At 39.7% G+C, this 27,000-nt stretch overlaps 1 protein-coding gene across 2 annotated transcripts in view; it reads left to right on the forward strand.

Annotated features, from left to right (window-relative positions):
- The window catches only part of ITPR2 (inositol 1,4,5-trisphosphate receptor type 2), a 527,270-nt gene that overhangs the window by 142,419 nt on the left and 357,851 nt on the right, over positions 1-27,000 (forward strand). For both annotated transcript variants that reach the window (XM_066354092.1, XM_066354101.1), the window contains 9 exons: positions 5,362-5,513; positions 9,363-9,462; positions 9,992-10,152; positions 13,966-14,107; positions 16,981-17,142; positions 23,288-23,460; positions 24,751-24,870; positions 24,970-25,155; positions 26,272-26,523. In XM_066354092.1, the coding sequence (XP_066210189.1) occupies positions 5,362-5,513; positions 9,363-9,462; positions 9,992-10,152; positions 13,966-14,107; positions 16,981-17,142; positions 23,288-23,460; positions 24,751-24,870; positions 24,970-25,155; positions 26,272-26,523 (1,448 nt within the window). The remainder of the gene's footprint in view (positions 1-5,361; positions 5,514-9,362; positions 9,463-9,991; positions 10,153-13,965; positions 14,108-16,980; positions 17,143-23,287; positions 23,461-24,750; positions 24,871-24,969; positions 25,156-26,271; positions 26,524-27,000) is intronic.

Genomic DNA, 27,000 nt, shown 5'->3' on the forward strand with positions numbered 1-27,000 from the left:
CAAAATCCCTAGCTTGAAGGTAAATAAAACTTAGAATATGGAACAATAAAGCTAACAACATGGCTCCTCATTTTATAGACCATTTACCACCTAGCAATAATTGTGTTTCTGTATAAAAAAGCAGCAGTTAGAGTTTCACCTGTGAAAATGAAACCAATTTCCCCAGACAGAATTCTCTTATACCGCAGGTCTGGGTTCCAGTAACTCTGAGTTCACTGTGACTGTGCTAATTATTTTCTTTCCTAATTTTCCCTAAGTCGCCTATTTAATATCCAGTTGATATTTTTTTCCTGTAATTTGTAAACCATTATCAAAATGTTGCCTTCCATTTTTCACATGCCAGAGGTTAATGTGTGGCGCTGCTGAAATGAGGCGGAGTGTGTCAGAGCTCCCATTAGGACCCAAATTGCTGTATTTATTCTACAAAAGAGCCTATTATTTCCAATCTTACAAATGTACAGCAGCCACAGGGACTCTGTAAATATTGGAACTGAGTCAAGCCCAGCTGGGAACCTGACTGTCATTAGCTTCTTCTCCTTGAAAGGCTGTATCTTTTCAAATGGCTCTTAGAAGGGGATGTTTTGGGGGAATAACACCACCCATTTTAGCATTACCCTATTTATGTGGAATGTGATCTGCTTTTTTAAGGGAGTGTCTTCTGTCCACACTGAGGATTCTTGACCTCAGCAATATTGATGTGTTGAGTCAGGTAGTTCTTTGTTGTGGGGGGGGGGGGGGGCGTCCTTTGCACGACAGGATATTTAGTAACACTTGTGGCCTTCTGTGCTTGTGGAATGACAGCAGTGGTTCCCCCACCCCAAGTTGTGACAACTGTAAGAGTGTCTGGAAGTTACCAAATGCTCCCTGGGGGCCAGACTTTTTTCCTGTTGAGAACCATCAGTCTTTGTGCATAAACATAAATAAGTAAAAATGTTCTAGGAACCAGGATACTTTGCAGAAATACACTTGAACATTATATTCTGTAACATTTTGAGGGGGGGGGGTACTGGATTCTGAAAGAAGACCACCGCATTTCCAGTGGTAAGTGATAAAAGAAAGAAAGAGGGGTCATATTGGAAAGTAGTTTGAGAATAACAGATTTGTTAAGGAAGCAGGGCAAAAGAGGTGTTTGCAGCTTTAAGCGGCAGAATTGTGTCTGTTACATAAAGTCAGCAGTAAGAGCCCGCAGGGTCTGAACACAAACACAGATGCCTGCACATCATTATGCTGCTTTGGCCTCACACAGGTCTGAATCAGCCCTGAAAGCACATACATTGTTTCTTACAGAATGTCTCTGGCTCCTAACAACAGAATTGCATTGTGATGTCTCTGCTCAAAATTCCATGACTCACAAATGAGTCAACAGAGAAGGTGTTAGAGGAGGCTCACTGCTGTGCTGCCACCAGCAGCCCCAGGATGGGCAGGAGAAGCCAGGCAAGCCATTAGTTTACTCGGCTGGCTTTTCGTAAAGGATTCTGGACTTGTATAACCTGCGAGGCTGTGTATCTTTCCTTCCAAGTGAAAGCGCTAGTTTTATAAGAGCCCAGCACACTAGGTTAATATTCTGAGGCCCTGCATTCCCTAAATTGAGTGTTTTGGATAGCTGGCTGGTATTACGTTTAACATCTGTCTAAAGCTCTGCTGTTCCTTCATGTATTTGCAGATGCAAGAGGGAGGGGGCATTGAGCTTCTGTAATTCTGTGTGGGGAACTAGTGTTTTTGTGTCTTTTTTTTTTTACCAAAAAAAAAGATGTGGGTTTGTATACAAAAGTCACAAGCACATAAATTTTAAACAGAACTGTCTTCATGCTATAGAAATATAAGATTGACTTTCGTGTGTATCGACGCTTGATTCATACATTTAAGACTTGTATACTTAAAACTCATTATTCATATTTCATTATTTAAACATTTTGAGGGGCTGGCTTGAAGTTTACTGTCACACTGTTTACAAAGGAAAGTTTGAGCAAATTAATAGAGTAAAAGAATTTAAAAGCAGAAAGTTTAAGAATTCAGCACTCTTAAAAAACTTCTAAACCTGTTAAAAGCTCTTATTCACACAGACAATTATTAGGCTATTTATCAGTGAAACGTACCTATTCATTAAGCTCTACCCCACTCCCCAATGATCTAAGTAAATTATTTAGGGGTACATTAATATATCCCACTTAATCCTGTGTAATGAAAATTAAACTATAGGATTTAAATAGTATGAGTAATTCAGAGTAACCTTTTTAAATTAACCCTAAGAAATGAGGTTCTTCTGCCCTGGCCGATTGGCTCACTAGTAGAGCGTCGGCCTGGCTGTAGGAGTCCCAGGTTCGATTCCCGGCCAGGGCACACAGGAGAAGCGCCCATCTGCTTCTCCACCTCTCCCCCTCTCCTTCCTCTCTGTCTCTCTCTTCCCCTCCCACAACCAAGGCTCCATTGGAGCAAAGTTGGCCCGGGCGCTGAGGATGGCTCTGTGGCCTCTGCCTCAGGCACTAGAATGGCTCTGGTTGCAACAGAGCAATGCCCCAGATGGGCAGAGCATCGCCCCCTGGTGGGCATGCTGGGTGGATCCTGGTCGGGCACATGCGCGAGTCTGTCTGACTGCGTCCCCGTTTCCAACATCAGAGAAAAAAAAAAAAAGAAAAAAAAAGAAATGAGGTTCTTCTTTGTTTGGAGAAGATTTTTATTGTTCACTATAAAAAAGGTCTCTGACTACTCTTTTTGGGACCCCACAGGGAGAAATTACCAATGAGTTTGGGTAGAAAGGCAATCTTTAGGAACCTGGATCTGCTTTCTTTGTATAAGTCTAGAAAATTTCTTTTATTAGCATTTCAAAAAGGGAGTGCATATAGGTGGATTGACTCTTGCTAAATGAACTCACAAATGATGTATAAACCACAATGCCAACTTTCAAATGCTTTATATAGTTAGATCATTGGGTCAGTTAGTACATTTTTCTTGAAGGAAAATCTGTATCAAAAGCCAAATTATAATTAAAAGATTGGTAAGTGGGGGCTCAGGAAATTATATGACACATATTCCTTTTAGTAACATGGGATTCTTACAAGAAGACTGGTATACTAATTTGTTGTATCTGTACTGGGCAATGGTGAGAGAACATTATCTCCAAAAGAGAGCTATTTCTGTTAGCAGCCACTTCACAGTCCCTCTGTACTCTAGCCCCTGGCAATCGTGAATCTACTGTGATTATGGATTTACCTATTCTGGACAGTTCATATATGGACTCATACAATAGATGGTTTTTTGGATCTGGCTTCTTTCACTTAGCATAAGGTTTTCAAGGGTCATGTATGTTGTAGAAAGTATCTGCATTTCATTCCATTGTATGCCCAAATAATATTCAATTGTGCATACACCATTGTTTTGTTTAATCATTCATCATATGATGGACATTTGGGTTGTTTCTACTTTTGGGCTAATATGAATAATGCTGCTATGAACACTCATGTACAAGTTTTTGTGTAGTCTTATGTTTTCATTTCTCTTGGGTAGATAGATACCTTGAAATAGAGTTCAGGTTATATGTTACTATTTTTTTTTTTAAGTGAGAGGAGGGGAGATAGACAGACTTCCATATGCACCCTAACCAGCAACCCCTGTCTGGGGCTGATGCTCTAATCAACTGAGCTATTTTTAGCATCTAAGGCCGGTGCTTGGACCAACCAAGCTATCCTCAGTGCCTGGGCCAAAGCTTGAACCAATCAAGCCACTGGCTGTGGGAGGAGAAGAGAGAAAGGAAAAGGAGGAGGAGGAGGAGATAAGCAGATGGTTGCTTCTCTTGTGTGCCCTGACTGGGAATCGAACCCGGGATGTCCATATGTCTGGCTGATGCTCTATCCACTGAGCCAACTGGCCAGGGCCTGTATGTTATTATTTTGAGGAACTGCCATACTCTAAATGGATACACCATTTTGTTTCCCTAGCAATAATATGATTTCTCCACATCCTCATTAACACTGGTTATTGCCTGTGTCTTTGATTATTGTCATCCTAGTACACAACTAATTAGTAATGATACTGAGCATCTTTGCATATATTTATTGGCTATTTGTATATCTTTTATGGAGAAATGTCTGTTCACATTCTTTGCTCAATTATTAATTGGGTTGTCTTTTTATTATTAAAGTGTATGTGTTTTTTATTCTGGATGCAGTTCTATTAGATATATGATTTACAAATATTTTCCCTTAGACTCTGTGTTTTTTTTTAATAGACATTTATTTTTTAGAGCACTTTTAGGTTCATAGCAAAACCCTGGCAGTTTCTCTGCTTGTTCACAGTTCCTGCCAATTTGTGTACCATTTGCAGAGGACAGCAGGTTGAAACTGCAAGGGCATTCTGATGCAAGGAACATGATATTCACATTCTTGGGATGGAAATTCAAATGACTGTTGTAAAATGATCAGGTGTAATATTTCCATGTCTTAGCAGCCTTTAAATAAATGCTCAGGGTTGGATATGAACTGCTTTCGTTTGCCTTTCAAGCATCCTTTTTCTCCCTCCCTCTCATCCAACTTCCTGTGATGGTGCCATGGCAACTTCTCTCTTTCTCTCTCTCTCTCCATTTTTCATTTTAAAATTTTATTTGTTTCAGTAAATATGTACAAGTAATGTACTTAATTACAAAGTTTATATTATTACATTTTGGTTTCTTGTTCACCGAATTCTTCCACTGGGGATTGGACTTGAAGAGGTTCAAGGAAAGATATCTAATCATCAGTCTTGTATGATTGCCTGCTTTCAATGGTCAGGATGGACTAGAAATATTGACTGAGTTCCACATCCTCATGAAGCCTTTGATTTGTGAGGCTCTCACTTTATTTCATTGTGTATGCCGTTACAGGGTGTTCTTGGTTCCAGTGGAACGAGCTGATGAATTGAATGGGAATGTTGTGGGTGATTCCCCTTCTCTCTGGGTTAATGTCTCAGTTATGTGTTTGGACTTAGGCAGGAGTGCTGAAATACTGTCATATTTTCTCTTTGATTTGTGAAATCTGTGTCATTCATCGCACTATTTCTTCTTGTTTTTGTGTTAAATGTGGAATGGTAAAAATTGCTACTATGTACATATGTTTACTAAGGGGAGGGAACATCATTATTGTGGCTTTGAGTGCCTTGATCATTTGCCCAGATTCAGCCACCCCTCTAGGAGCGTATGACTTACCACTGTTGATAATAGTTACCTCAAAAGACTGTAAGGCCCGACCTGCTATTTTTGGTTGACCTGAAGTAGACATCGCTATAATCCAATAAAGAAATAACATGCAAATTTAAACCTTATCTCCTAATTAAGTATAGAGTCTAGTAAGAAACCTGATAGAAGTAAATAAGCTTGTATCTTCTCAACAGAGAAATGGAGATGTTCCAACTTCAAAGAAGAAGCGCCAGGCAGGGGAGAAGATCATGTACACCTTGGTCTCAGTCCCCCATGGAAATGACATTGCGTCTCTTTTTGAACTGGATGCCACCACACTTCAGAGAGCTGACTGCCTGGTTCCAAGGTGAGAAAAATGTTATGGTTAAATGATCATGTTTCTTTGAATAATTTTACTGGTAAGTAAGGAATTAAAATCATAATATTAGTATAATTTTGTGTTGTAAAAGGAGAGAACATAAGTGAAGAACAAGTGTGGAAAAAAAACAAGTGTGTGTGCCTCTTTTGTGAGTAGGTTTGCTTTATTCTCATAAATGATTAAAATGTGCAGGGCCAAGGAAATGCTGAAAATTCATAAGAATCATTTATTCTTATTACTTGCATGGACTTTGGTTACTAAAACCAAAAAACAATCTAGACACTTTTTTATTAATATTTATATAATTTATTTTTATTTTATTAAATTCCAGATTTCTTTCTTTCATCTATTTATTCATTCCTTTAGTCATTCAACCAACAAATTTTATTGAACATTGATTAAATTATAGGCATTGCCTTGGCATTGGGAAGAAGATAGTGAACATGGTGGACATTAAAGTGGTGGGGGAGAGGTAATAGACAAATATAAAATATAAGGTTAGGTAATGAGAATGCTTTGAAGAAAAATAGAGTTTGGAGAGAGTTCTATTAGGTATGAATGTTCAGAAATGGCCTCTTATTTAGGATATCTGAGAAAATATCTGGATGATTTCAGAGATCAGTCCCTCTCTATTAGGAGTGGTTCAAGCAGCAGGAACATGAAATGGAAAAATCTTGAAATTTACCAGGTGTGATGAAGTGAGCAAGAGGGAGGGGTGGAGGATAGAGATGGATAATGTGGTAGCCAGAACTTAATGCAAGAAAATATCTTACATTGTTTTGCTCGCATTTGATTACTTTAATTAAACTATTTTGCCTCCAACTGTCTACCTTCCAACAATAACACCGTGATGCACTCTCTAGATTAGCAATTTTCAACCTTCTTTGTCTCATGACACATATAAACTATTTACTAAAGTTCTGCAGCACACCCAAAATATGTATTTTTTTTGCTGATCTTAAAAGAAAATAGGTATAATTTTGATTCATTCACCCTGAATAGCTATTGTTGTGTTGGACAATCTAAGGGTAAGAGGTCAGTGCCCCTGACTAAATAGGTATTGCATGTCTTAAAGATTCTTGTGTTTGAAAATCGCTGCTTTAGATGCATAGATGAGTCTTGCCCACGTTATTAGGTCTAGTGGGATGGTTCTAAATTGTCCTTGATAGAGCGTTATTGTAGTTGGCCTTGATCAGATGACAGTGGTGAGGTTTAAAGTATTTACAGAAAATATGGACATGGTTCTTGAAGTTACTTTCAGGGAGGGTAAAATACTGATATTCTAACACTGCTGAGAAACATTGTACCCTGAGCCTCCCAGGGTTTCCTGGTTATTCTCATTCATGAGAGATGTTGCCGAATCTGGGCTTCATGTGAGCCTCAATTGTCCCTGTTCCACCTGCCTATAAAGAGATATCCTTTTAAGATTTTATCTGATCCATGTCTCTGGCCTTCACTTTTGAGTATTGAGATCTTAATTAATTCTAACTATGACTTCCATCATTTTAGTTTTAAACTCAGTAAAAATGGAGGCCTTCTCAAACTCTAATCAAAAAGTTTGCTTAAGGAAAAGATAAAAGGTTCCCACTGTAAAGTGCATAGTCCCATGACAAATCCCTGAGCCTGCTTCATATAAAATTGTTAATCTGTTATTATTCAGAACTTTGGAAGCCTTTCTCAGTATAGAATGGAATTTTGTATCAACAGATTGGTCATTGTCTTAAAGCTAATGTTAATTAACAATCAAGAACTACTCTTATGATAAAAATCTTGGAGCACTTTCTAAGTGCTAAACCCTGTGTCAAGTTCTTATTTAATCCTGGCAGCAATGTGTACAAATAAGGAACCTAGCGACTTAGAGCAGTGCTTTTCAAGGTGACTCTAATTTGTAATCACCTGGGTAGCACTGGCGCCTCTCTGTGCTCTGGTCGCACCGAGACCAATGAAATCAGAGTCTTGGGGCTGGAATGGAAGCTTTACTTTTAAAGGTCATTACCCAGGTGTTTGATCCTGGAGTGTGTGAACTCAAAGTCTATCCTCTTAACCACTATGCTACAATACCTTCATATTTTAGACATTCTGATTGTATCAGATCTTAATAGGAACATATTTATGTGGCATAGGTCCTAAAGTGTTACTCGTTTCTAAAATGCCTGCAAAATATAAAATTATACTCAAATGTAATCTCTTTATTTGGGAAGCCAGCCATCTAGGTTGACTCAATAAGCATATACAATATTGAACAAGTATAGGTTAAGAGCAGGCGGAACAGCCACAGGGCTTAATAAGATGCGACCCCACTTTCCAGATGCTTAAAATACAGTGGGGAAGACAGCTGATTCCTGACGACATCTCATTGTAATTCAGTGCAGAGGATGATAAATAATAAAACAAGTTATTTCAAAATTTCTGGTTATTTGGACAAGGATTAGAAAAGATCTTTGCTATTTTAGATTTTTGAAAATCACTCTTTATTTTATCTACTTTTAGGAGTGAGCAGAACCATTATGTTGAATGAATCTCTTAGGTTCTCTGAGGCCGTTGGCATTTTATTTGATTTTCTCTTATTGGCCTTAATGCTTCCTGCCTTGTTTCATGAATTATGTCTTATCTTTCCTACTAAAAGGCAGAGGACTTAACACAATGGTATTCTTTTAATAGGTACTTAACTCACATTTCTTAAAGAAATGATAATAAAAGTTTCCCTAAAAATGCTAATATTTGAGTTGGATGAAATTCTAGCTGTCCTTTCTCACAGTTCATTACAGTTGATTCTTGTTATTCCCGATACCCTGAATTGGGCACAGCTGAGCCACTGCTCTTGGGGGAAATACAGGGTTAGGTTCCTGGGAGCCTCTGGCCACAGTATTTTTGGCAATCAGTGAATAATACATAACCTTGTTTTATATATGTGTCTTTTAAAGACACCTTATTTAATATATATTGTCCACTCATTAAGATTGACCTCACAGTCATCAGCGCTATCACTCATATCTGAATGCAGTTTATCTAACATGAGTATTTTCTTCTTAAGACACAGCACACTCAGACTTGCTCTTAGGAACAGTAGACAGCACTTCAGCACTATGCTGGTGGACTGTTTAAACAGTGAATTCTCCAGCAAAGAACGTAAATGTGAAAAACATGGCATGAAATAGACCACAAAAAGGACGCTTGTTTACAGGATGAGAGCAGAAACAAGAAGGCAAAGCCTTGTCTTGTTTGCCTCACTGGGCATATGCGTGGTGGGGGACTCTTAATTTTTGTCACTCTTCATATGTTTGAGGGTTGCCATGAAAGTGCCCTGAGTACTGATTTGGGAGTTCCAAATGTTAGTGAGGAGGTGAATTCACAAGTGTGGAACCCATGGGTAATGAGACGAACTGTGTCGACTTTTCTGTGCAAATGGTTAGACTACAAAAAGGACTACAGAAGCTGTAACTGAGTTGGTCACTTGATCATGTTAACATGTATCAGAATTGCATAGAGTGCTGTTAATATACTCATTTTTGGGTCTCACCCCCTGAATTTCTGACTCAGTGGGCTGGGATGAAGCCTCCGAATTTGCATTTCTAACATGTTCTCAGGTGATGCTGGTGATGCTGGTGCTGCTGGCCTAAGGACCCCTCTTTGAGAACCACTGGTCTAGGTGATAATACTGCATGCTTTGAAATAGCCTACAGTTTAGAAATTTGCCTTCAACCAGACTGATCAATACTTGAGTCAATTACTAGTCTAAAATATATCTATATTCACATCATGTGTGAATTGTTAAATAAGTTAATATGTGAGTGGGCTAATTTTTTAATAATACATTTCATATTATTTTGCTTTTAGGAACTCCTATGTTCGATTGAGACACTTATGTACCAACACGTGGGTAACTAGTACCAGTATCCCTATAGACACAGATGAAGAGAGGCCTGTTATGTTGAAGGTAAGTGTTTCTGCAAAATGGTTTAATCATCAGTCACATGCTGTGTGAATAGGATCAGGGAATGACTGACATGTTCCTTTCAACGCATCTTCCCCTGTATTGGAGATGACTGCAGTTCATTGCAGCATGCACTCGTGTCTGAGAGTGGCTTAGGAAGTGGAATCAGTGGTGTGGCCTACACAGGGCTGTGCGTTCAGGAGGACGCAGCACAGATACCAGATGGGTGGGAGCGGCGTGGAGGAAGGGGAGCAGGTGCCAGGAGGGCATGTTCTCTGCTGATAGGAAAGCGAAGGGCAGGTGTGGAAAGGGATACGTTTGGGAACAAGGCTGGATGTGGGCATGGACAGTCTGTGTTCCCATCTCCTTTCATAGAAGGTGATATGGGAGGGGGGGATTGCTTGTTTGGATTATATGGTTCTGTTTTATATGTCTTAAACCATACTAAGGTATGTTAGTACTTGAAAAATGTTGCATGGTTCTTAAAAAACAAACAACTCATCTGAATGGAAAAAATAAAACCACATTGCAGATTGGAACTTGCCAAACGAAAGAAGATAAAGAAGCGTTTGCCATTGTGTCCGTCCCGCTGTCTGAGGTGCGAGACTTAGATTTTGCTAATGACGCAAATAAAGTGCTGGCGACCACGGTGAAAAAGCTGGAAAATGGCACAATAACTCAGAATGAAAGGAGGTTAGTAACTTAAAAATGACTCATTAAGACTCAATTGTCGCCTGACCAGGCGGTGGCGCAAGGGATAGAGCGTTGGACTGGGATGCCGAGGACCCAGGTTCGAGACCCTGAGGTCGGCAGCTTGAGCGCGGGCTCATCTGGTTTGATGAAAAGCTCACCAGCTTGGACCCAAGGTCGCTGGCTCGAGCAAGAGGTCACTTGGTCTGCTGAAGGCCCACGGTCAAGGCACATATGAGAAAGCAATCAATGAACAATTCAAGTGTCGCAACATGCAACGAAAAACTAATGATTGATGCTTCTCATCTCTCTGTTCCTGTCTGTCTGTCCCTGTCTATCCCTCTCTCTGACTCTCTTTCTGTCTCTGTTAAAAAAAAAAAAAAAAAAAGACTCAATTGTCCACTTCTCAGGAGAATGAATGATGCTGAAGAATTATTTAGAGTGGTCTCCCTAGCAACACACCTGATTCTAAATGAGCAGATCATGATGAGTGATTGATATGGTGATGTACAAATCTGGTGAAATATTTACTTTTTTTATTTTAATTTGACTTGAAAACATTGTTTTTAGTTACTTTCTGATCTTTCCTTTTAAATGTTTCATAAGAGATTCGTAGTAACTTTTGCTGCACTTGATTTAATATTATAGATTTCTAAACGTCATAAAATAAGTTAAAAAATTTTTTTGGTTGTTTTTGTTCTTACTTATTCAAGATATAGTTCTCTGCTCAGGCACCGCAAAAGAAACAAATACTTGCCTGACCTGTGGTGGCGCAGTGGATAAAGCGTCGACCTGGAAATGCTGAGGTCGCCGGTTCGAAACCCTGGGCTTGCCTGGTCAAGGCACGTGTGGGAGTTGATGCTTCCAGCTCGTCCCCCCTTCTCTCTCTCTGTCTCTCCCTCTCCTCTCTAAAATGAATTAAAAAAAAAAAAGAAACAAATACTTAATCCTAGAATACAGTCTGCATGGCCTAGCTCTCTGCCCTCAGAAATCTCTCAGAGAAACTGGGTCCTTGATTCTTCAACCCTGGTTTTGAAAATAACTGAGAAATTGAATGATAATAATAGCTGTCAAGTATTTTATCCCTACTTTGTGTTGGCACTACGGTAGGCCCTACAAATATATTTTATCTAATCCTTCAAACAGCCCTGAGGTGGACATTATTCCCACTTTACATAAAGGCAAACTGAAAGCCTAAGCAAACTGGGTAACACATACGGTTAATGGGGAACTCACTCATCTGTGGTTTTAACGTACACGTGTCCCTTGTACACCAGAGCACAAGCATTCTCTGTATTTTTCCTTTCCATGATGCTAAGTACTTTTAAATTTAAACAAGAAGAAACTATTTACCAATTTCCCAGGCATTCATACGTTAGAACTCTCAAACACAGCTGGTGAGATGATAATTGATGTAAGCGCTTTGGAAAAATAGTTTCAGTAGTGACTAGCAAAGTTAAAGAAGCAACACTCCTCTTGTAAATGGAATCATGCACTGAGGTTGCCAGTTTGAAACCCTAGGCCTGCCTGGTCAAGGCACGTATGGGAATTGATGCATTGATGCTTCCTGCTCCTCCCCTTTCTCTCTCTCTCTCTCTCTCTCTCTCTCTCTCTCTCTCTCTCCCTCTCTCTCCTTCCCTCCCTCCCTCCCTCCCTCCCTCTCTTTCTCCTCTACAATGAATAAATAAATTTAAAATGTTAAAATAAATTTTAAAAAATCTGCTGTCAACGGAATTGTTATTCTTTATTGGCATTTTCTTTACTTTCTGGTAATTTTGTAGATTCTTTTCTTTGTTGTTAAAGTTGTATTTTTGTTTGCCCCATAGGAATACTTTTAATCTGAATATTATGTCTTTTGTCAGTTCCAGAAAATTTTCAGCCATTTTCCTTCAAATGTGTCTGCTTTATCTTGTTCTCTTGTCTTTCTTTTGTAATTCCTATTAGATGCACCTCGGAACCTCTTAAATCACCCTTCTATCTCTTATCTTTCTTTTTATAATTTGCCTTGCAAAAACTGTCAGTCCTGTCAGTCCTGCTTTTTGGATAATTTTTTGATACTGTCTTATAAATCACTATTTTTTCTTGCAATGTGTGTAGAATAGTTTACTTTCAGCAATTATATTTTTATTTTAATGATTATAATTTTAGTGCTAATGGTTCTTTTGCCTATTATTTATTAATATCTGCACTTTATGTCATGTTGTCTTTTTTGTATGTAATTGCTTTCTTTATCACTGAGGATTGAAAACACACTTTTTTAAAATAAAAAAAAATTTTTTTTTTGACAGAGACAGAAAGAGAGTCAGCTAGGGACAGGCAGATAGGAAGGGAGAGAGATGAAAAGCATCAGTTCTTCAGCACCTTAGTTGTTCATTGATTGCTTTCTCATATGTGCCTTGACCAGGGTACTACAGCAGAGCAAGTGACCCCTTGCTCAAGCCAGTGACCTTGGGCTGAAGCTAGTGACCTTGGGCTTCAAGCCAGCAACCAAGAGGTCATGTCTATGATCCTATGCTCAAGCCAGTGATCCCATTCAAGCTTGATGAGCCCATGTTGAAGCTGGTGACCTTGGGGTTTCGAACCTGGGTCCTCCATGGCCCAGTCTGACGCTCTATCTGCTGCACCACCACCTGGTCAGGAAAAAAAAGTACTTTTTTTATTGTGAATGAGACAGAAAAAGGGAGAGAGAGAGAGGAAAGGCAAAGGAGAGAAAGAGAGAAGCATCAACTTGTTGTTAAACTTAGTGTTCCATTACTGATTGATGGCTTCTCGAATGTAACCTGTTCAGGGTTTGAACCTGTGATCTTAGGTGCAAAGTAATGATGCTTTATTTACTGAGCTATCAGGTCAGGGCCAAACACACTTTTTAAAAGTTATTTTAAAATTGTACTGTTACTTGCTCTTTGTTGGTGACAAATTGGCCTTATGATTTTTTAAGTATGATTGCTTATTCTGTCTCTATTTGCAGGTCCTTTTAATTTTTCCTATTCTTTATATTGGAGAAATTAAATTGTGGTGAGGATTATGATATATAGTTTGAGTCAACAGCAAAATAAGTGATTTGAACTTAGGAATTTGGAAGTATAGCTCTTTTCCCTTAAACGGAACTATTTTTTTTTTTGTATTTTTCTGAAGCTGGAAACGGGGAGAGACAGACAGACTCCCACATGCACCCGACCGGGATCCACCCGGCACGCCCACCAGGGGGCGATGCTCTGCCCCTCCAGGGGGTCGCTCTGTTGCGACCAGAGCCACTCTAGTGCCTGGGGCAGAGGCCAAGGAGCCATCCCCAGCGCCCGGGCCATCTTCGCTCCAATGGAGCCTCGGCTGTGGGAGGGGAAGAGAGAGACAGAGAGGAAGGAGAGGGGGAGGGCTGGAGAAGCAGATGGGCGCTTCTCCTGTGTGCCCTGGCCGGGAATCGAACCTGGGACTTCTGCCCGCCAGGCCGATGCTCTACCACTGAGCCAACCGGCCAGGGCCTAACGGAACTATTTTTATTGCTGGTCACTCATGGAAAAGCATCCAGTGATATTCTTCTACTGACTGATCTGCTGTTGGGGCTCTCATGGCTTTATTTCATAATAGTCATTCCACAAACTGTATTGGAGCTGGATCTGGGAGTGGAGACCAGAGGAACTGGAGAAGGGATGTTCTTTTAAAAAAGATTTAGGTGACATTAGCTGCATTAAATATTTCATTGATTAAATAATTTTTATTATAAAATACTTTGTTTTGCAGTTTTAGTTCTTAATGCTTATTAACTCCCCCCCCCCCATTAACCCTATAAAGTAAATTTCCTTTTTCACTTTATAATAGGTTTGTAACCAAATTATTGGAAGACCTCATCTTCTTTGTAGCTGATGTGCTTAATAATGGACAAGAAGTTCTGGACGTGGTTATCTCTAAACCAAACCGAGAACGTCAAAAATTAATGAGGGAACAAAATATATTGGCACAGGTGAATGTTTTCATGTACTAAATTTGCATATTTTATTTTTTGAATTATACTATCAGGAAAGTTCCTGCATTAGTTGCTGTGTAACAAGTTACTCCAAATCTTAGTGGCTAAAAACAACAGATACTTACAGTTTCTGTGCATTAGGGATCTAGGAGTGGCTTTAAGTGGGCAGTTCTTGCTCAGGGTCTTTTACCAGGCTGAGGTCAAGGTGTTGGCTGGGGCTGCACTTATCTCAAAGCTTGGATGGAAGAGGAGTCACTTCCCAGCTCACTTACATGGGCCTCTCCACAGGGCTGCCTCAAGAGTTGGCAGCTTGCCTGCCTTAGAACTGAGTGGTCTAAGAGAACAATGGAGGGCACGCAGATGGACGCCACTGTCTTTTTATAACCTAATACTAGAAGTAACATCCCATCAGTTCTGGCTCATACTCAAGGAGACATGATTATTTAAGGGTATGAATTGCAGGAGTCAGGGTTCGTTGGAGATAGCCTACCACAATTTCTAAAACCTTACATGCTCAGACTATCTCCAGAAAATATGCTAGGATAATTTTCTAGGTAGAATTTCTAAAAAAGCTTAGAAACTGCCATTTTTAATCTGCTTTCTACTTCTTTCTCTCTCTTCCACAGAGTGTAGGGACGTCTATTCCTCAGCTCACAAGTGTTCTATATAATACTCTTTTTTTTTTCTTTTTTTTTACTCTGGAAGTCAGAAATTGTTTAGAACACACCAGTAAATTAATTCACTTCCTAATAATATGCACATATGAGCATGCCTGCTTTGTGCATTCTTTCTGTTCTATTAGTTGCTATATAAAATAATGGGCTTCTGCATTCTTTAAGTGTGGACTCAAGGAAGATACTTAAAATCATATTGTCAATTAATATTCTGTAGTTGATCGTTTGAAAATATAAAATCAACATATTTCTCAAAGAAAATTAAGATTGCAAATCTAATGAGACAAAGCCTTTTCATTCTTTTTTTTTACAGAGACAGGGAGAGGGTCAGAGAGAGGGACAGATAGGGACAGACAGACAGGAGGGGAAAGAGATGAGAAGCATTAATTCTTTGTTGCTGCTCCCTAGTTGTTCATCAATTGCTTTCTCATATGTGCCCTGACTGGGGGGCTACAGCAGAGCGAGTGACCCCTTGCTCAAGCCAGCGATCTGAGGCTCAAGCCAGTGACCTTTGGGCTCAAGCCAGTGACCATGGAGTCACGTCTATGATCCCACGTTCAAGCTAGCGACCCCACACTCAAGTTGGTGAGCCCGCACTCAAGCCGGTTTAGCCACGCTCCAGCTGATGACCTTGGGATTTTGAACTTCGGTCCTCTGCATCCCAGTCCGATGCTCTATACACTGCACCACTGCCTCATCAAGCCAAAGCCTTTTCTGACATTAGCATTTTGTTTTAATTTCAAGGACTTTTAGGACCTTGAATAATTGATTAATATTATTTTATAAATATAAAGTTTGAGGTTTAATGAATAGAGAATTATTGAAGAAACTTTAATTCATTTTGTATTTCACAAACTACAAGGATGCTTTCTTTCCATTTTGTTTTCTTGTATTAGTGCTCATGCCCTCACCTAGATGCCCTTTTTAAAACAATTTACTCATTCTCCAGCTCATCTCTAGGTGATCCTACCTGCTATCTTGCTGCCTAAAAGAGTTCTATTTCTCAATGCTTTTTAAATACTTCCCAACCACTAACCTTAGAAGAATCTGGGTCTTTGGGTACCACCAGCTGCCCATGTGGGTCCTTATATGTTACACTTGAATGCTGATACCTTCATTGGTTTGTCCACATCTTTGTATATCAAGAATAATAAATTGTTGGCTGTTGCTGGTAGCTTAGTTAGTTAGAGCATTATCCTGATACACTAAGGTTGTGGGTTGATCCCTGGTCAGGACACATACAAGAATCAACCAATGAATGCATAAATAAGTGAAAAAAATTGATCTCTCCCTCTCTCTTCTTCTTATCTTCCCTTTCTCTCTTTCTTTAAATTTATAAATAAAAAAATAAATTAACTGTTTTATAAAGAGGTTTAGAAGCATCATTTGGAGGCAATCTTCTGATGTTAGCTTCAGATGAAAATAGATATATTTTATATTATTTTGACTTTAGAAAGTTATAGAATTGATGTAAAACCTTTAGAAATCAAACTATATTTTCATTCATCTGAATATGTTAATATAACTTGGTACAACCTAACATTTTTATATGTCTTATTTTAATAAAATATAATATCTAAAATGAAATTGTTTTTATTTCAATAATATTTTTGTCTTCAATTTCAGGAATTCTTTTATCAGTATTTTTCTCTTAATATGTTAATCCTATATTCTAAGTCCTTTAAAATCTTTTATTTCTTAATTTTTTAAAAAAAGCTATTGATTTTAGAGAGATGAAGGGGAGAGGGAGAAACATCCATTTGTTGTTCCATTTATTTCTGCATTCATTGGTTGATTCTTGTGTGTGCCCTGACCAGGGGTTGAACCTGAGATCTTGATGTATTGGGACAACACTCTAATCCACTGAGGTACCAGCCAGGGCTCCTTTTTGTCCTCCTTATGTTAATATTTCAAAAATGTTTATGAGTCATTGTGCTTATTAAAAAGAAATTAAGCCTGACCTGTGGTGGCTCAGTGGATAAAGCGTTGACCTGGAAATGCTGAGGTCGCTGGTTCGAAACCCTGGGCTTGCCTGGTCAAGGCACATATGGGAGTTGATGCTTCCTGCTCCTCCCCCCCCCCCATCTCTCTCTCTCCTCTCTAAAATGAATAAATAAAAAAAGAAAAATTAAAACAGGTTGTCAAATATGAACCTCCATTCATCAGAATAGCCGTTTTTCTCCCACACCCCCATAGGTATTTGGGATTCTTAAAGCACCGTTTAAGGAGAAAGCAGGAGAAGGCCCAATGCTGAGACTTGAAGATCTGGGGGACCAAAGATACGCTCCCTACAAGTACATGCTGAGGCTGTGCTACCGTGTGCTGAGACATTCCCAGCAGGACTACCGGAAAAATCAGGTCCGAGGGCGGCCCTTGTTATGACTGCTGCTTAATGTTTAAAGTATGGGCAATGTTTTTTGGTTATTGTTCTAGATCATATAAAATAGGAATGGGAAATTGCACTTTGTGATGAACTGTTCTATATTGGCAATGCACAAAAATTTCCTGTAAGTGTTTTTGAGCTGACATAGGTGTTTCTTCTTCCATGTCAAGTTAGAATCATTGAGGGAGGATGTCTGAGTTCTGTGTGCATGGTATTGGCGCCTGCTAGGCAGGAGGCTGCAGGATATATTATATAAGGAGGACTGAGACATTTTATTGGCATTTGTATGAAGATGTGGGGTATCACATCATCATGTAAATGCCAAAGAGTTCATTGTCTTGTGGCAAAGATATGTCTCGTGCATCTGAAATGTAAGGGAGGGGCCCTGAGGGGGTGCGAGAGATAAAGACTACATGTACGAATTCAGAAGAGGGAGGGCAGCTCGGTGGTGGCTGAGGGAACCCAGGAAGGCTGCTTGGAAAAGATAGTATTTGAGTAAGATGAGAATAATTTTTATAAATTGTACAGAACAGGCATTTTATTGAAGATGGATCTGTGAAGAGAGAAGAATTCTAGAAAGGGCACTTTTATCCAGATATTCCTAACTGTGAAGCACAGGGAAGCTAGGTATATCTAGAGATACAGCTCAAAGTTGTCAGCTACATGTGAAATTCCTGTTGTCTCGTTTTTATCTTAAAATTACATAATATTTTTCAATGTGTTCAATAATGTGCATGTTTTTTTTTAAAATATAAAATTGTTTAAAATTATTATTAGGTAAACTAGTGCCCTCTTTTTCTCTTAGCCAGTTTGAGAGAGGAGTACATGATTGGTAAATTTTGCTGGTGAGTTTAGTCCGTGTGAAAGGATGGTGTAATGGCCAGGGCCAGGGCCATGGCCATGCAGATTCTCATTGGATTCGGGCAGACGGTGAAGGAACTGCGGAGTCAGAAAATGGTGGGCATAACAGCAGATGAGCGAGCGAGCAAACAGGTCGGGAAGACTGCTTCCCTCTCACTCAGGGCTCCTAAGCCCTGACCCCCTCCAGGCTCACAACCAGGACTCACAGCCCCCCCCCCCCCCCCCCAGCCTCAGCTCTATCCAGCCAAACAGCCTGGGGGAAATATCCCCTCTCTGGCAAACAGTTGTCCCTCCCCAAGGTGGCAGGCAATCTGCAATTTGCAATCAATCACCCTGAAGGCAAGCACCACAGGCAGCTGCTGCAGATACAAGGGATCAAACCTAAAAACAACAACAACAAACAACACTTGTTTACCCAACAGATGGTGTGAGGGAGGGCTGTAAGGATCGGGCTAAACCACACAGGGCCCAGGACTTCGGGCCTGGAAGTCGGAGGTTATTTGGGAATGGTTAGTAGGATTTATTGAATGCTTACTTTTCATGTACCTGGCTCACTTTTCAATGTAACTCAGTTAATACTGAGTTTAGATGAGGTACCAAGGCACAAAGAGTTTAAATAACTTGCCAAAGATTATACACTTTTAAGACTGGAGACAGTATTCAAATCCAGGTTCTTAAACATCACACTATTTCCTCTTAGTAGTTTGCAAGTTTTTTGGCAAGAAAAGAATTGCTTTGAGAAAAATGTGTTAAAATACATTGGTTTTGAAATTCTGTTTAAAGATTAAGAAAAGATCTAAAAAAACAGATTAGTCAGAAGATAAATAACATGGCAAGGAGCAAGAGTGACAAGGAGACTCTATAAACAAACCTTTAAATACTTGTTAATATAATCCTAGTTATAAACATTCTTCTTCCCCAAGTGAAAATGCTGTTGTTGGAATTATTTTTCCCAGATTCTCTGTATTCCTTTAGTATGTCAAGAAAAAAAGTTGTTCTTATTCTATAGGGAAAAAGTTAAGTTTCTGGGCCCTGGCCAGTTGGCTCAGTGGTAGAGCATCGGCCTGGCATGCAGGAGTCCCGGGTTCGATTCCCGGCCAGGGCACACAGGAGAAGCGTCCATCTGCTTCTCCTCCCCTCCCCCTCTCCTTCCTCTCTGTCTCTCTCTTCCCCTCCCGCAGCTAAGGCTCCATTGGAGCAAAGTTGGCCCGGGCGCTGGGGATGGCTCTGTGGCCTCTGCCTCAGGCGCTAGAGTGGCTCTGGATGCAACAGAGCAAGGCCCCAGATGGGCAGAGCATCGCCCCTTGGTGAGCATGCCAGGTGGATCCCAGTCGGGCGCATGCGGGAGTCTGTCTGACTGCCTCCCTATTTCCAACTTAAGCAAAATACAAAAAAAAAAAAAAAGTTAAGTTTCTGAACATTAAATGACAGACCTTTGAGCTCTCAGAAAATCAGTGTCTCTGAAGCCCCCAACGTGTGGGTCTGTGTTATTCTGTGGAGGACTGGGGTGGGGACAGGACTTAGACATTTCTCAGTATTTTCCACATGGCCTCATTGCTCTTCTTATGTCTAGAAAGACTTCGCTAGACAGGCCATCACTCACACATACAAGCAAAATTGTTATTAGCAAGATTGAATTGGCTGAAAAAAATCAACAGATCTAGAGTTTATCTGGTTCTCTCAGTCTGGTGTGCCCACAGTAACACTGTAGGCCAGTGGCTGCTGCCCTGGCCGTGTAGGTTCCCACTGGATTCGGGCACAGTTCTCGAAGGAACTGTGGAGCCAGAAAATGGTGGGCCATTAAGTTTATTAAAGACTCCTAACAGTGGACATGCAAGCAGGCAGGGAAGACTGTTTTCTTTTCTTTTAGCATTCACCAATCTCCGCACTCCCTAGCCAAAACAGGCTGGGGGGAAATCTCAGGGCTCCCAAACCCCTCAACACTTCCTTTCGCTCTCTCTCTCTCTTTCTAGACCTTTTCTCTGCACTCTCCCTCTTTTAACTGTCCAGCCCAAACAGGCTGAGGGAATAACCCCTTCTCCAGCAAACAGGAGCAAAGCAGTGGGTTCTCCCAAGCAGGAAGGCAATCCTCAATTTGCAATCTGCTGCCCTGATGGCAAACACTGCAGCCTTTCACAGACATACCACCACACACACACACACACACACACACACACACACACACACACACACACGGGAGCAAACCTAACCTAAAAAGCACTTGTTACAAACTTGTTTACCAACAGGCCCCTCATTGATTGTGTTCAGCCTTTGGAAGGGTCCTGAGGGCCTCATTTCTATAGCATTGCCCTGTGCTTCAGTGCCAGTCTCCCTAGTCCCTCCCTGGTTGCCTGGGCAACACATGTTAACTGGTGTCCTTTCTCAGTACCTCATGGTATGGCACATGGAGTTCTTTGTCACTCCTGTCAGTCTTAGGGACTCGTGAGCCTAGTGTGTGGAGGTACATGCAGTACAATTTCTTCTCTGAGAACATTCACCCTCATGACAAGTACACACACACACACACACACACACACACACACACACACGGACATTCTACTCTCCTCTCCTCTCCTTTGTTCTTAGTTCACTCTACCTGAGTGTTCCATTTCTCCAGGTAAATGTTTGTTTACTTTGGGGGGCCTGCTTTCTGGTTTCTTCAGAGCATATGATCGGGTGGACCACCCTTTCTCTGTTTTGGGATGTTTCCCTAAGTTGTAGATCACTGAGCTGACAGAAGAAAAAATTCCTGGCATTGACTGAGGGCTAGATTTTATTTTCCCTCCTGCTCTCATGTCTGCTCCAGTTCAATCTCAGTGACAGTTGAAAAATATTTTTCTCATTTCTGTTCAATTAAGAATGCTTTGTATTAAGCACAGAACAGCTTTCTGATATTTTGAGAACATGATTTTAAAATGTAATCAGAATTACTTTATACTCTTTGCATAACCATCTTGTTTTCCTTTCTAAACCTATGTTTTATCGAGTCCTTGTGGGAAGTTCTTTTCTGATTTAGTGTTAACCCAAGTCTTTCATATTGAGTCTCTGTTTATTATTATTCATAGAATTTGGCAACATCTTTAATTTCTATTGATTATTTGTCAACATTGTGATCTATTTATCAAACATTTTAGAGGGCCTAACCAGGTGGTGGCGCAGTGGATAGAGCATCAGACTGGGATGCAGAGGACCCGGGTTTGAGACCCTGAGGTCGCCAGCTCGAGCAAGGGCTCATCTGGTTTGAGCAAAGCTCACCATCTTGGACCCAAGGTCGCTGGCTCAAGCAAGGAGTCACTTGGTCTGCTGTAGCCCCATGGTCAAGGCACATATGAGAAAGCAATCAATGAACAACTAAGGTGTCGCAATGAAAAACTAATGATTGATGCTTCTCATCTCTCTCCGTTCCTGTCTGTCTGTCCCTACCTATCCCTCTCTCTGACTCTCTGTCACTGTAAATAAAAAAAAAAAAATTTTTTTTAAACCATTTTAGAAGTTTGCCTTATACTACAGTGTAATTACAATAGTCATAAAAGTGTGAAAATCAGTATGTATCTTTAAAATGATGCACTCAGAGGACAATGCCTTTGTTTAATTGGCTATCTAACATTAAGCAATTATTTTGAAAGGCCACAAAATTGCTGCCTGGAATGTAATTAGATTTGTGCAACCAATATAATTTTCAGAGAATAGATAGGTTCCAGTAAAAAAATAGCAAAATCACTTTCTAATGAATAAATTCTATAAATGAGCCATAGTGGCTTTGAATGGAGAAGAGTTAGTGTGAAGAATAAGGAGCACATTAAATAATGCATGATCTACACTCCCTACTGGCTTTCTCTTGCCTTTAGAATAACATCTTTGTTCTTCATTATGCTTGCAAGGATCTACCTCTCCAAACTCAGCTCTTGATTTCTCTTCACTACTAGTACACTCTACAGTGGCTACTCTTTGTTTATAGAGCACAAAAAGCTTGGCATCACTACCTCAGAGCCTATGCACCTGCTACTCCCACTGCCTAGTGGATTTTTTTTCCACGCTGCCTCCTTTTATTAATTTTTTTTATCATTTTAAAAAATAATTTTGGCATTTTAATCATTTCCCTCCTAGCTCAGATGTCACTTCCTTAGCATCTACTCCATCTATCGTTGACACCTTTCTGCCTCCCTTTGTTTCACATCACTTGTCAACACGTAAGATGATTTTATTAGCTCATGAACCTACCTTTTTCTTCACTAGAGGTAAGCTTCATGAAAGCTATCTCGCTTTATTGCCTTATGCCTAATCCCTTCCATGAAATAGTTATTGGATGAATGGATCTGATCAATTAACTGATTAATCATATTGTCTTCTTTGATAGCTTTTTAGAGATAAAAAGTGGTATGAAATTTTATCATTATTTTAAAGAGAAGATTTAATAGATCATTGAGGTATATTGTACAAAAAAGAAATCGCCTAAGTTTATCTGGAGTCTTCGTGTAATAGTAGGTATTACATGCCTCATAAACAAAATATTACAAAGTGATTTTCTTTCCGTAATTATGTTAAAATCATCAGTTGTGACTTTTTTTTTTTTTTTTTTAACAGAGACAGAGATAGACAGGGACAGACAGACAGGAACGGAGAGAGATGAGAAGCATCAATCATCAGTTTCTCGTTGCTCGTTGTGACTTCTTAGTTGTTCATTGATTGCTTTCTCACATGTGCCTTGACCGCGGGCCTTCAGCAGACCAAGTAACCCCCTGCTGGAGCCAGTGACCTTGGGTCCAAGCTGGTGAGCTCTTTGCTCAAGCCAGATGAGCCCGCGCTCAAGCTGGCGACCTCGGGGTCTCGAACCAGGGTCCTTCCGCATCCCAGTCCGACGCTCTATCCACTGCGCCACCACCTGGTCAGGCCAGTTGTGACTTTTAATGAAAGTTAGGAGGGCCTCTATTAGCATGGTGAAATCCTCAGTTATCATGTCATAAAAATTGTTACTTTAGGACTTATTTTTGGTTTTCTTACTTATACTTTGTAAGAATCTTAATTAAAAAATTCTAGATATATACATTTTTGTTGAATTTAAATTAGGTATATGCTAATATTTTCATTTCCTCCTCAAAATGTCCTACTTATTGAAGAATTATATATTTGCTTTTCTTTGGACAATAATTTTTAGTGAGTTTTCTGTTATGAATAATTTAATCAATGTTGCTGACCCTAACAGAACCTGTGATTTCTAAGCTGCTTGGCAGTGTGCTCTGACAGCCTTTCTTTTCGCAGGAATACATTGCTAAGAATTTCTGTGTCATGCAGTCCCAGATTGGCTATGATATTTTGGCAGAAGACACCATCACGGCTTTGTTGCACAACAACAGGAAACTACTAGAGAAACATATTACAGCAAAAGAAATAGAGACATTTGTCAGTTTGCTCAGGAGAAATCGTGAGCCAAGGTTTGAAGTGGTTTATGCAGTATTCCTTCCTAGGGGGATTATGGGTTTGTGCTTTATTTTTAGAACTTTTTTTTTAGAGGGAGAGAGGGACAGACAGGGACAGACACAGGAAGGGAGAGAGATGAGAAACATCAATTCATTGTTACACCTTAGTTGTTCATTGATTGCTATATCATATATGCCTTGACTGGGGGAATCTAGCCAAGCCAGTGACCTTGGGCTTCAAGCCAGTGACCTTTGGGCTCAAGACAGCAACCATTTGGTCATGTCTGTGATCCCACGCTCAAGCCGGCAACCTCAGGGTTTCGAACTTGGGTCCTCAGCATTCCAGGTTGACGCTCTGTCATAGCCTGGTACCATTGCCTGGTCAGGCTATTCTTAGAACTTTTTAAAGTTTAAAATCTTTTATCTACTTTTCATGAACAAAACTGGATGAGACTTATTGCCATAATAATTACATGTGATAAAGAGTTATTACTTTATAGGAGACCAAAACCCTTTCTAGATGTGTTTGACCCTTTTGAGTAGTACGAATATTCACATATGCCCTCACTCAAATGGTTAACAAAAAACTCACTACTCAAAGGGTTAAATTTAACTGATTTTCACTGGGATAACATATTTTTATAGTGCTTTATAGTTTTCAAAATATATTCATATGCATTGTCTCATTTAAACCCTTGCATGTTCTCACAAAGCACACTGGTTGTATATTGCTACCCACATTTTAGAGATGAGGAAAAAGTAGACTAGAGAACAGTTTGCTTAAGAACAGCCTAATAGGAATAGAATAGGTGGTAGGTCAAGGGGTTCTGATATGAATGCAGAAAAGTCAGGCAGATTGATAGTTTTTTTAACTGATTAGCAGAACAAGTACATGTTATATGGTAGAAATGGACCTCTGACCCCATCTTGATTAAGTGTGTGATGTATTCCAATTGTACTCAGTACAGTGTTAGCTTCAATCGCTTTTGATTTGATATTCAATTCTGGGGTCGTCTCACTACAGGGCAGATAAATGATTTTATAAACATAGTAAGTCAATGTGTTATGGAAGGAATGACACCAAATAAATAGTGAACTATTATCCTTTTTTGAAAAATTATTTGCATTAAATACAATTTTAATTTGTTTCTAATGATTCAATAGATATGCAACACATTAGAAAAATAATGTATGGAAATATTTAAAATATGTCTTAAAAGTTATGTTTGTTTTATCTAAAATTTATTTTTATTATGATTTTATAAAATGCCTTTTCTTAATGTTGAATTGAATTTATTTTGCCAGATTCTTGGATTATTTATCAGATCTGTGTGTGTCCAATACCACCGCTATACCTGTAACTCAGGAACTCATCTGTAAATTTATGCTGAGTCCAGGCAATGCAGACATTCTCATTCAAACTAAGTAAGCCTTTTATGTTCATTATTTGTAAGCATTGTAGTTGGTTATCATATTTGTTAGTGAGCTTCCTAACGGCGTTTTGTGTATGTTGTTAATGTCAAGGCTTGTCTCAATGCAAATGGACAACCCCATGGAGAGTAACATCCTTGCAGACGACATTGATGATGAGGAAGTTTGGCTCTATTGGATTGACAGCAACAAGGAACCTCATGGCAAAGCTATCAGGCACCTTGCTCAGGAAGCCAAAGAAGGCACCAAAGCTGATTTAGAAGTTCTTACCTATTACAGGTAAAGTATTGTCAGGAAATTGTAATTCTCAATCTCACATAATCATTGAAAGAGATTCTCTGAAATCTCTTAATTTTCAGGTATATATGAAGAGGAAATGTAAAAAGTCATCATTACTGGGGTAGCTAAAATATATAGTATTTTTAAAAATAAAAATAAAAGTTAACATCTGTGTCTTCCACATAAACCTCTTTCAGTTTTCTCGTTTCCCACTAAGTTGGAATTGTTGTATATCAAAGGATTTTTCCTATTTACTGATGGGAGTGGGTGCAGGTGGGACACATATGAGGATCTAAGAAAGGATTTGAGAGACAGCTGGGACTGGAGCCCGGGAAGCCATTCCAGCTGCAGATGTGGCCTCAGGGGGAGTCAGCCAGGAGTTTGTAGTACGTAGTGCTTATAAACAGGCAGCGACCCAGGGCTTGTGAGGAAATGGTGTCTATAGTAATGAAAGTGCAGTGGTGGCATATGGCCGCTGGAGTTCTGATGGTACATATTTTCTGGGTTAGTATATTGTGAGCAAAAGCCTAGCTGGTATCTTTAAATTTATAGGTTGAAAAGCAGGGCAGAAGTTGGGCCCAAAGGACAAGCATCTGAGAAAAGCAGACAATCCCTCCTGTTCCCTGGTGTCTACAGCTCCAGCCGCAAAGCCAAAGGCTAATTCTTGATCTTAGAGGCTGATGAATCCAAGTGTATTGATGCTATTTGGGTTGATCACATTTGATTTGGGAACTGAGTGGATCTAACTTAGAGTGTAGAGAGCCCAGAGCTGAGTGGGACAAAGGGTAGGTGGAGAGAGATGGTTTCATGTGAACTGTACTCTGTCTTCTTCAGGGTTAGTGTATTTGTGATTCTAGGAAACCTAGAATGGAGATTCTAATGACTCCTTCTAGCAGACACATGTTGCTGGAACAAGTAATGGAAACTGCAGCTGAACAGGCATAGAGACAATTTCATGTATATGTTGTTATATGATGACTTAACCTACTACCAACAGTGTTTGACTCGTCTCACATACTCCTGGAAATAATGGTGTCATAAAAGTATTCTGACTGATACCATGATGTTTAAGAACTTTATCAAGATACGATAAATAATATGTTTAAAAATTTTAAGGTACCAGCTAAACCTCTTTGCAAGGATGTGCTTGGATCGCCAGTATCTGGCCATAAACCAGATTTCTACGCAACTCTCCGTTGACCTGATCCTGCGCTGTGTGTCAGATGAGAGCCTGCCATTTGATCTCCGGGCATCTTTTTGTCGCCTCATGCTCCACATGCATGTTGACCGGGACCCCCAGGAGTCTGTGGTGCCTGTTCGTTATGCCAGGCTCTGGACGGAAATCCCCACCAAGATCACGATTCATGAGTATGTTTGAAAAAATTTCTTGAAGACTTCACATTCAGAGAAGATGAAATAAAAATCAAGGGACATCAATTTTGAAATAAAGTATATAGAAAGGCATTTTTGTGTTCAATCTCAGGTTATCTTCCAAATGCAAAGAGATTCTTTTTGGAGAGTAAAATGACAGTCCTTGATAATACGTAGAAACATCATTCTGGAAACCAGTGAACAGAAATCATATTAATAATTGGCATAATTAATTAAGTACTTAATATTATGATACACTCTGAGTTAAGTGCTTTACATATATTGTTTCATAATAGCCTCATTTTACAGATGAAAACATGACATCTAGAGAGGGTATTTTACCCAAGCCTAAGAAGCCAGGAAATTAAAGTGTGTATGTTTTCCTACTTTTAAATCAGTGGTAGTCAACCTGGTCCCTACCGCCCACTAGTGGGTGTTCCAGCTTTCATGGTGGGCGGTAGCGGAGCAACTAAA

This window comes from Saccopteryx leptura, chromosome 1 (genome assembly GCF_036850995.1).
Source record: "Saccopteryx leptura isolate mSacLep1 chromosome 1, mSacLep1_pri_phased_curated, whole genome shotgun sequence".
Taxonomy (NCBI): Eukaryota; Metazoa; Chordata; class Mammalia; order Chiroptera; family Emballonuridae; genus Saccopteryx; species Saccopteryx leptura.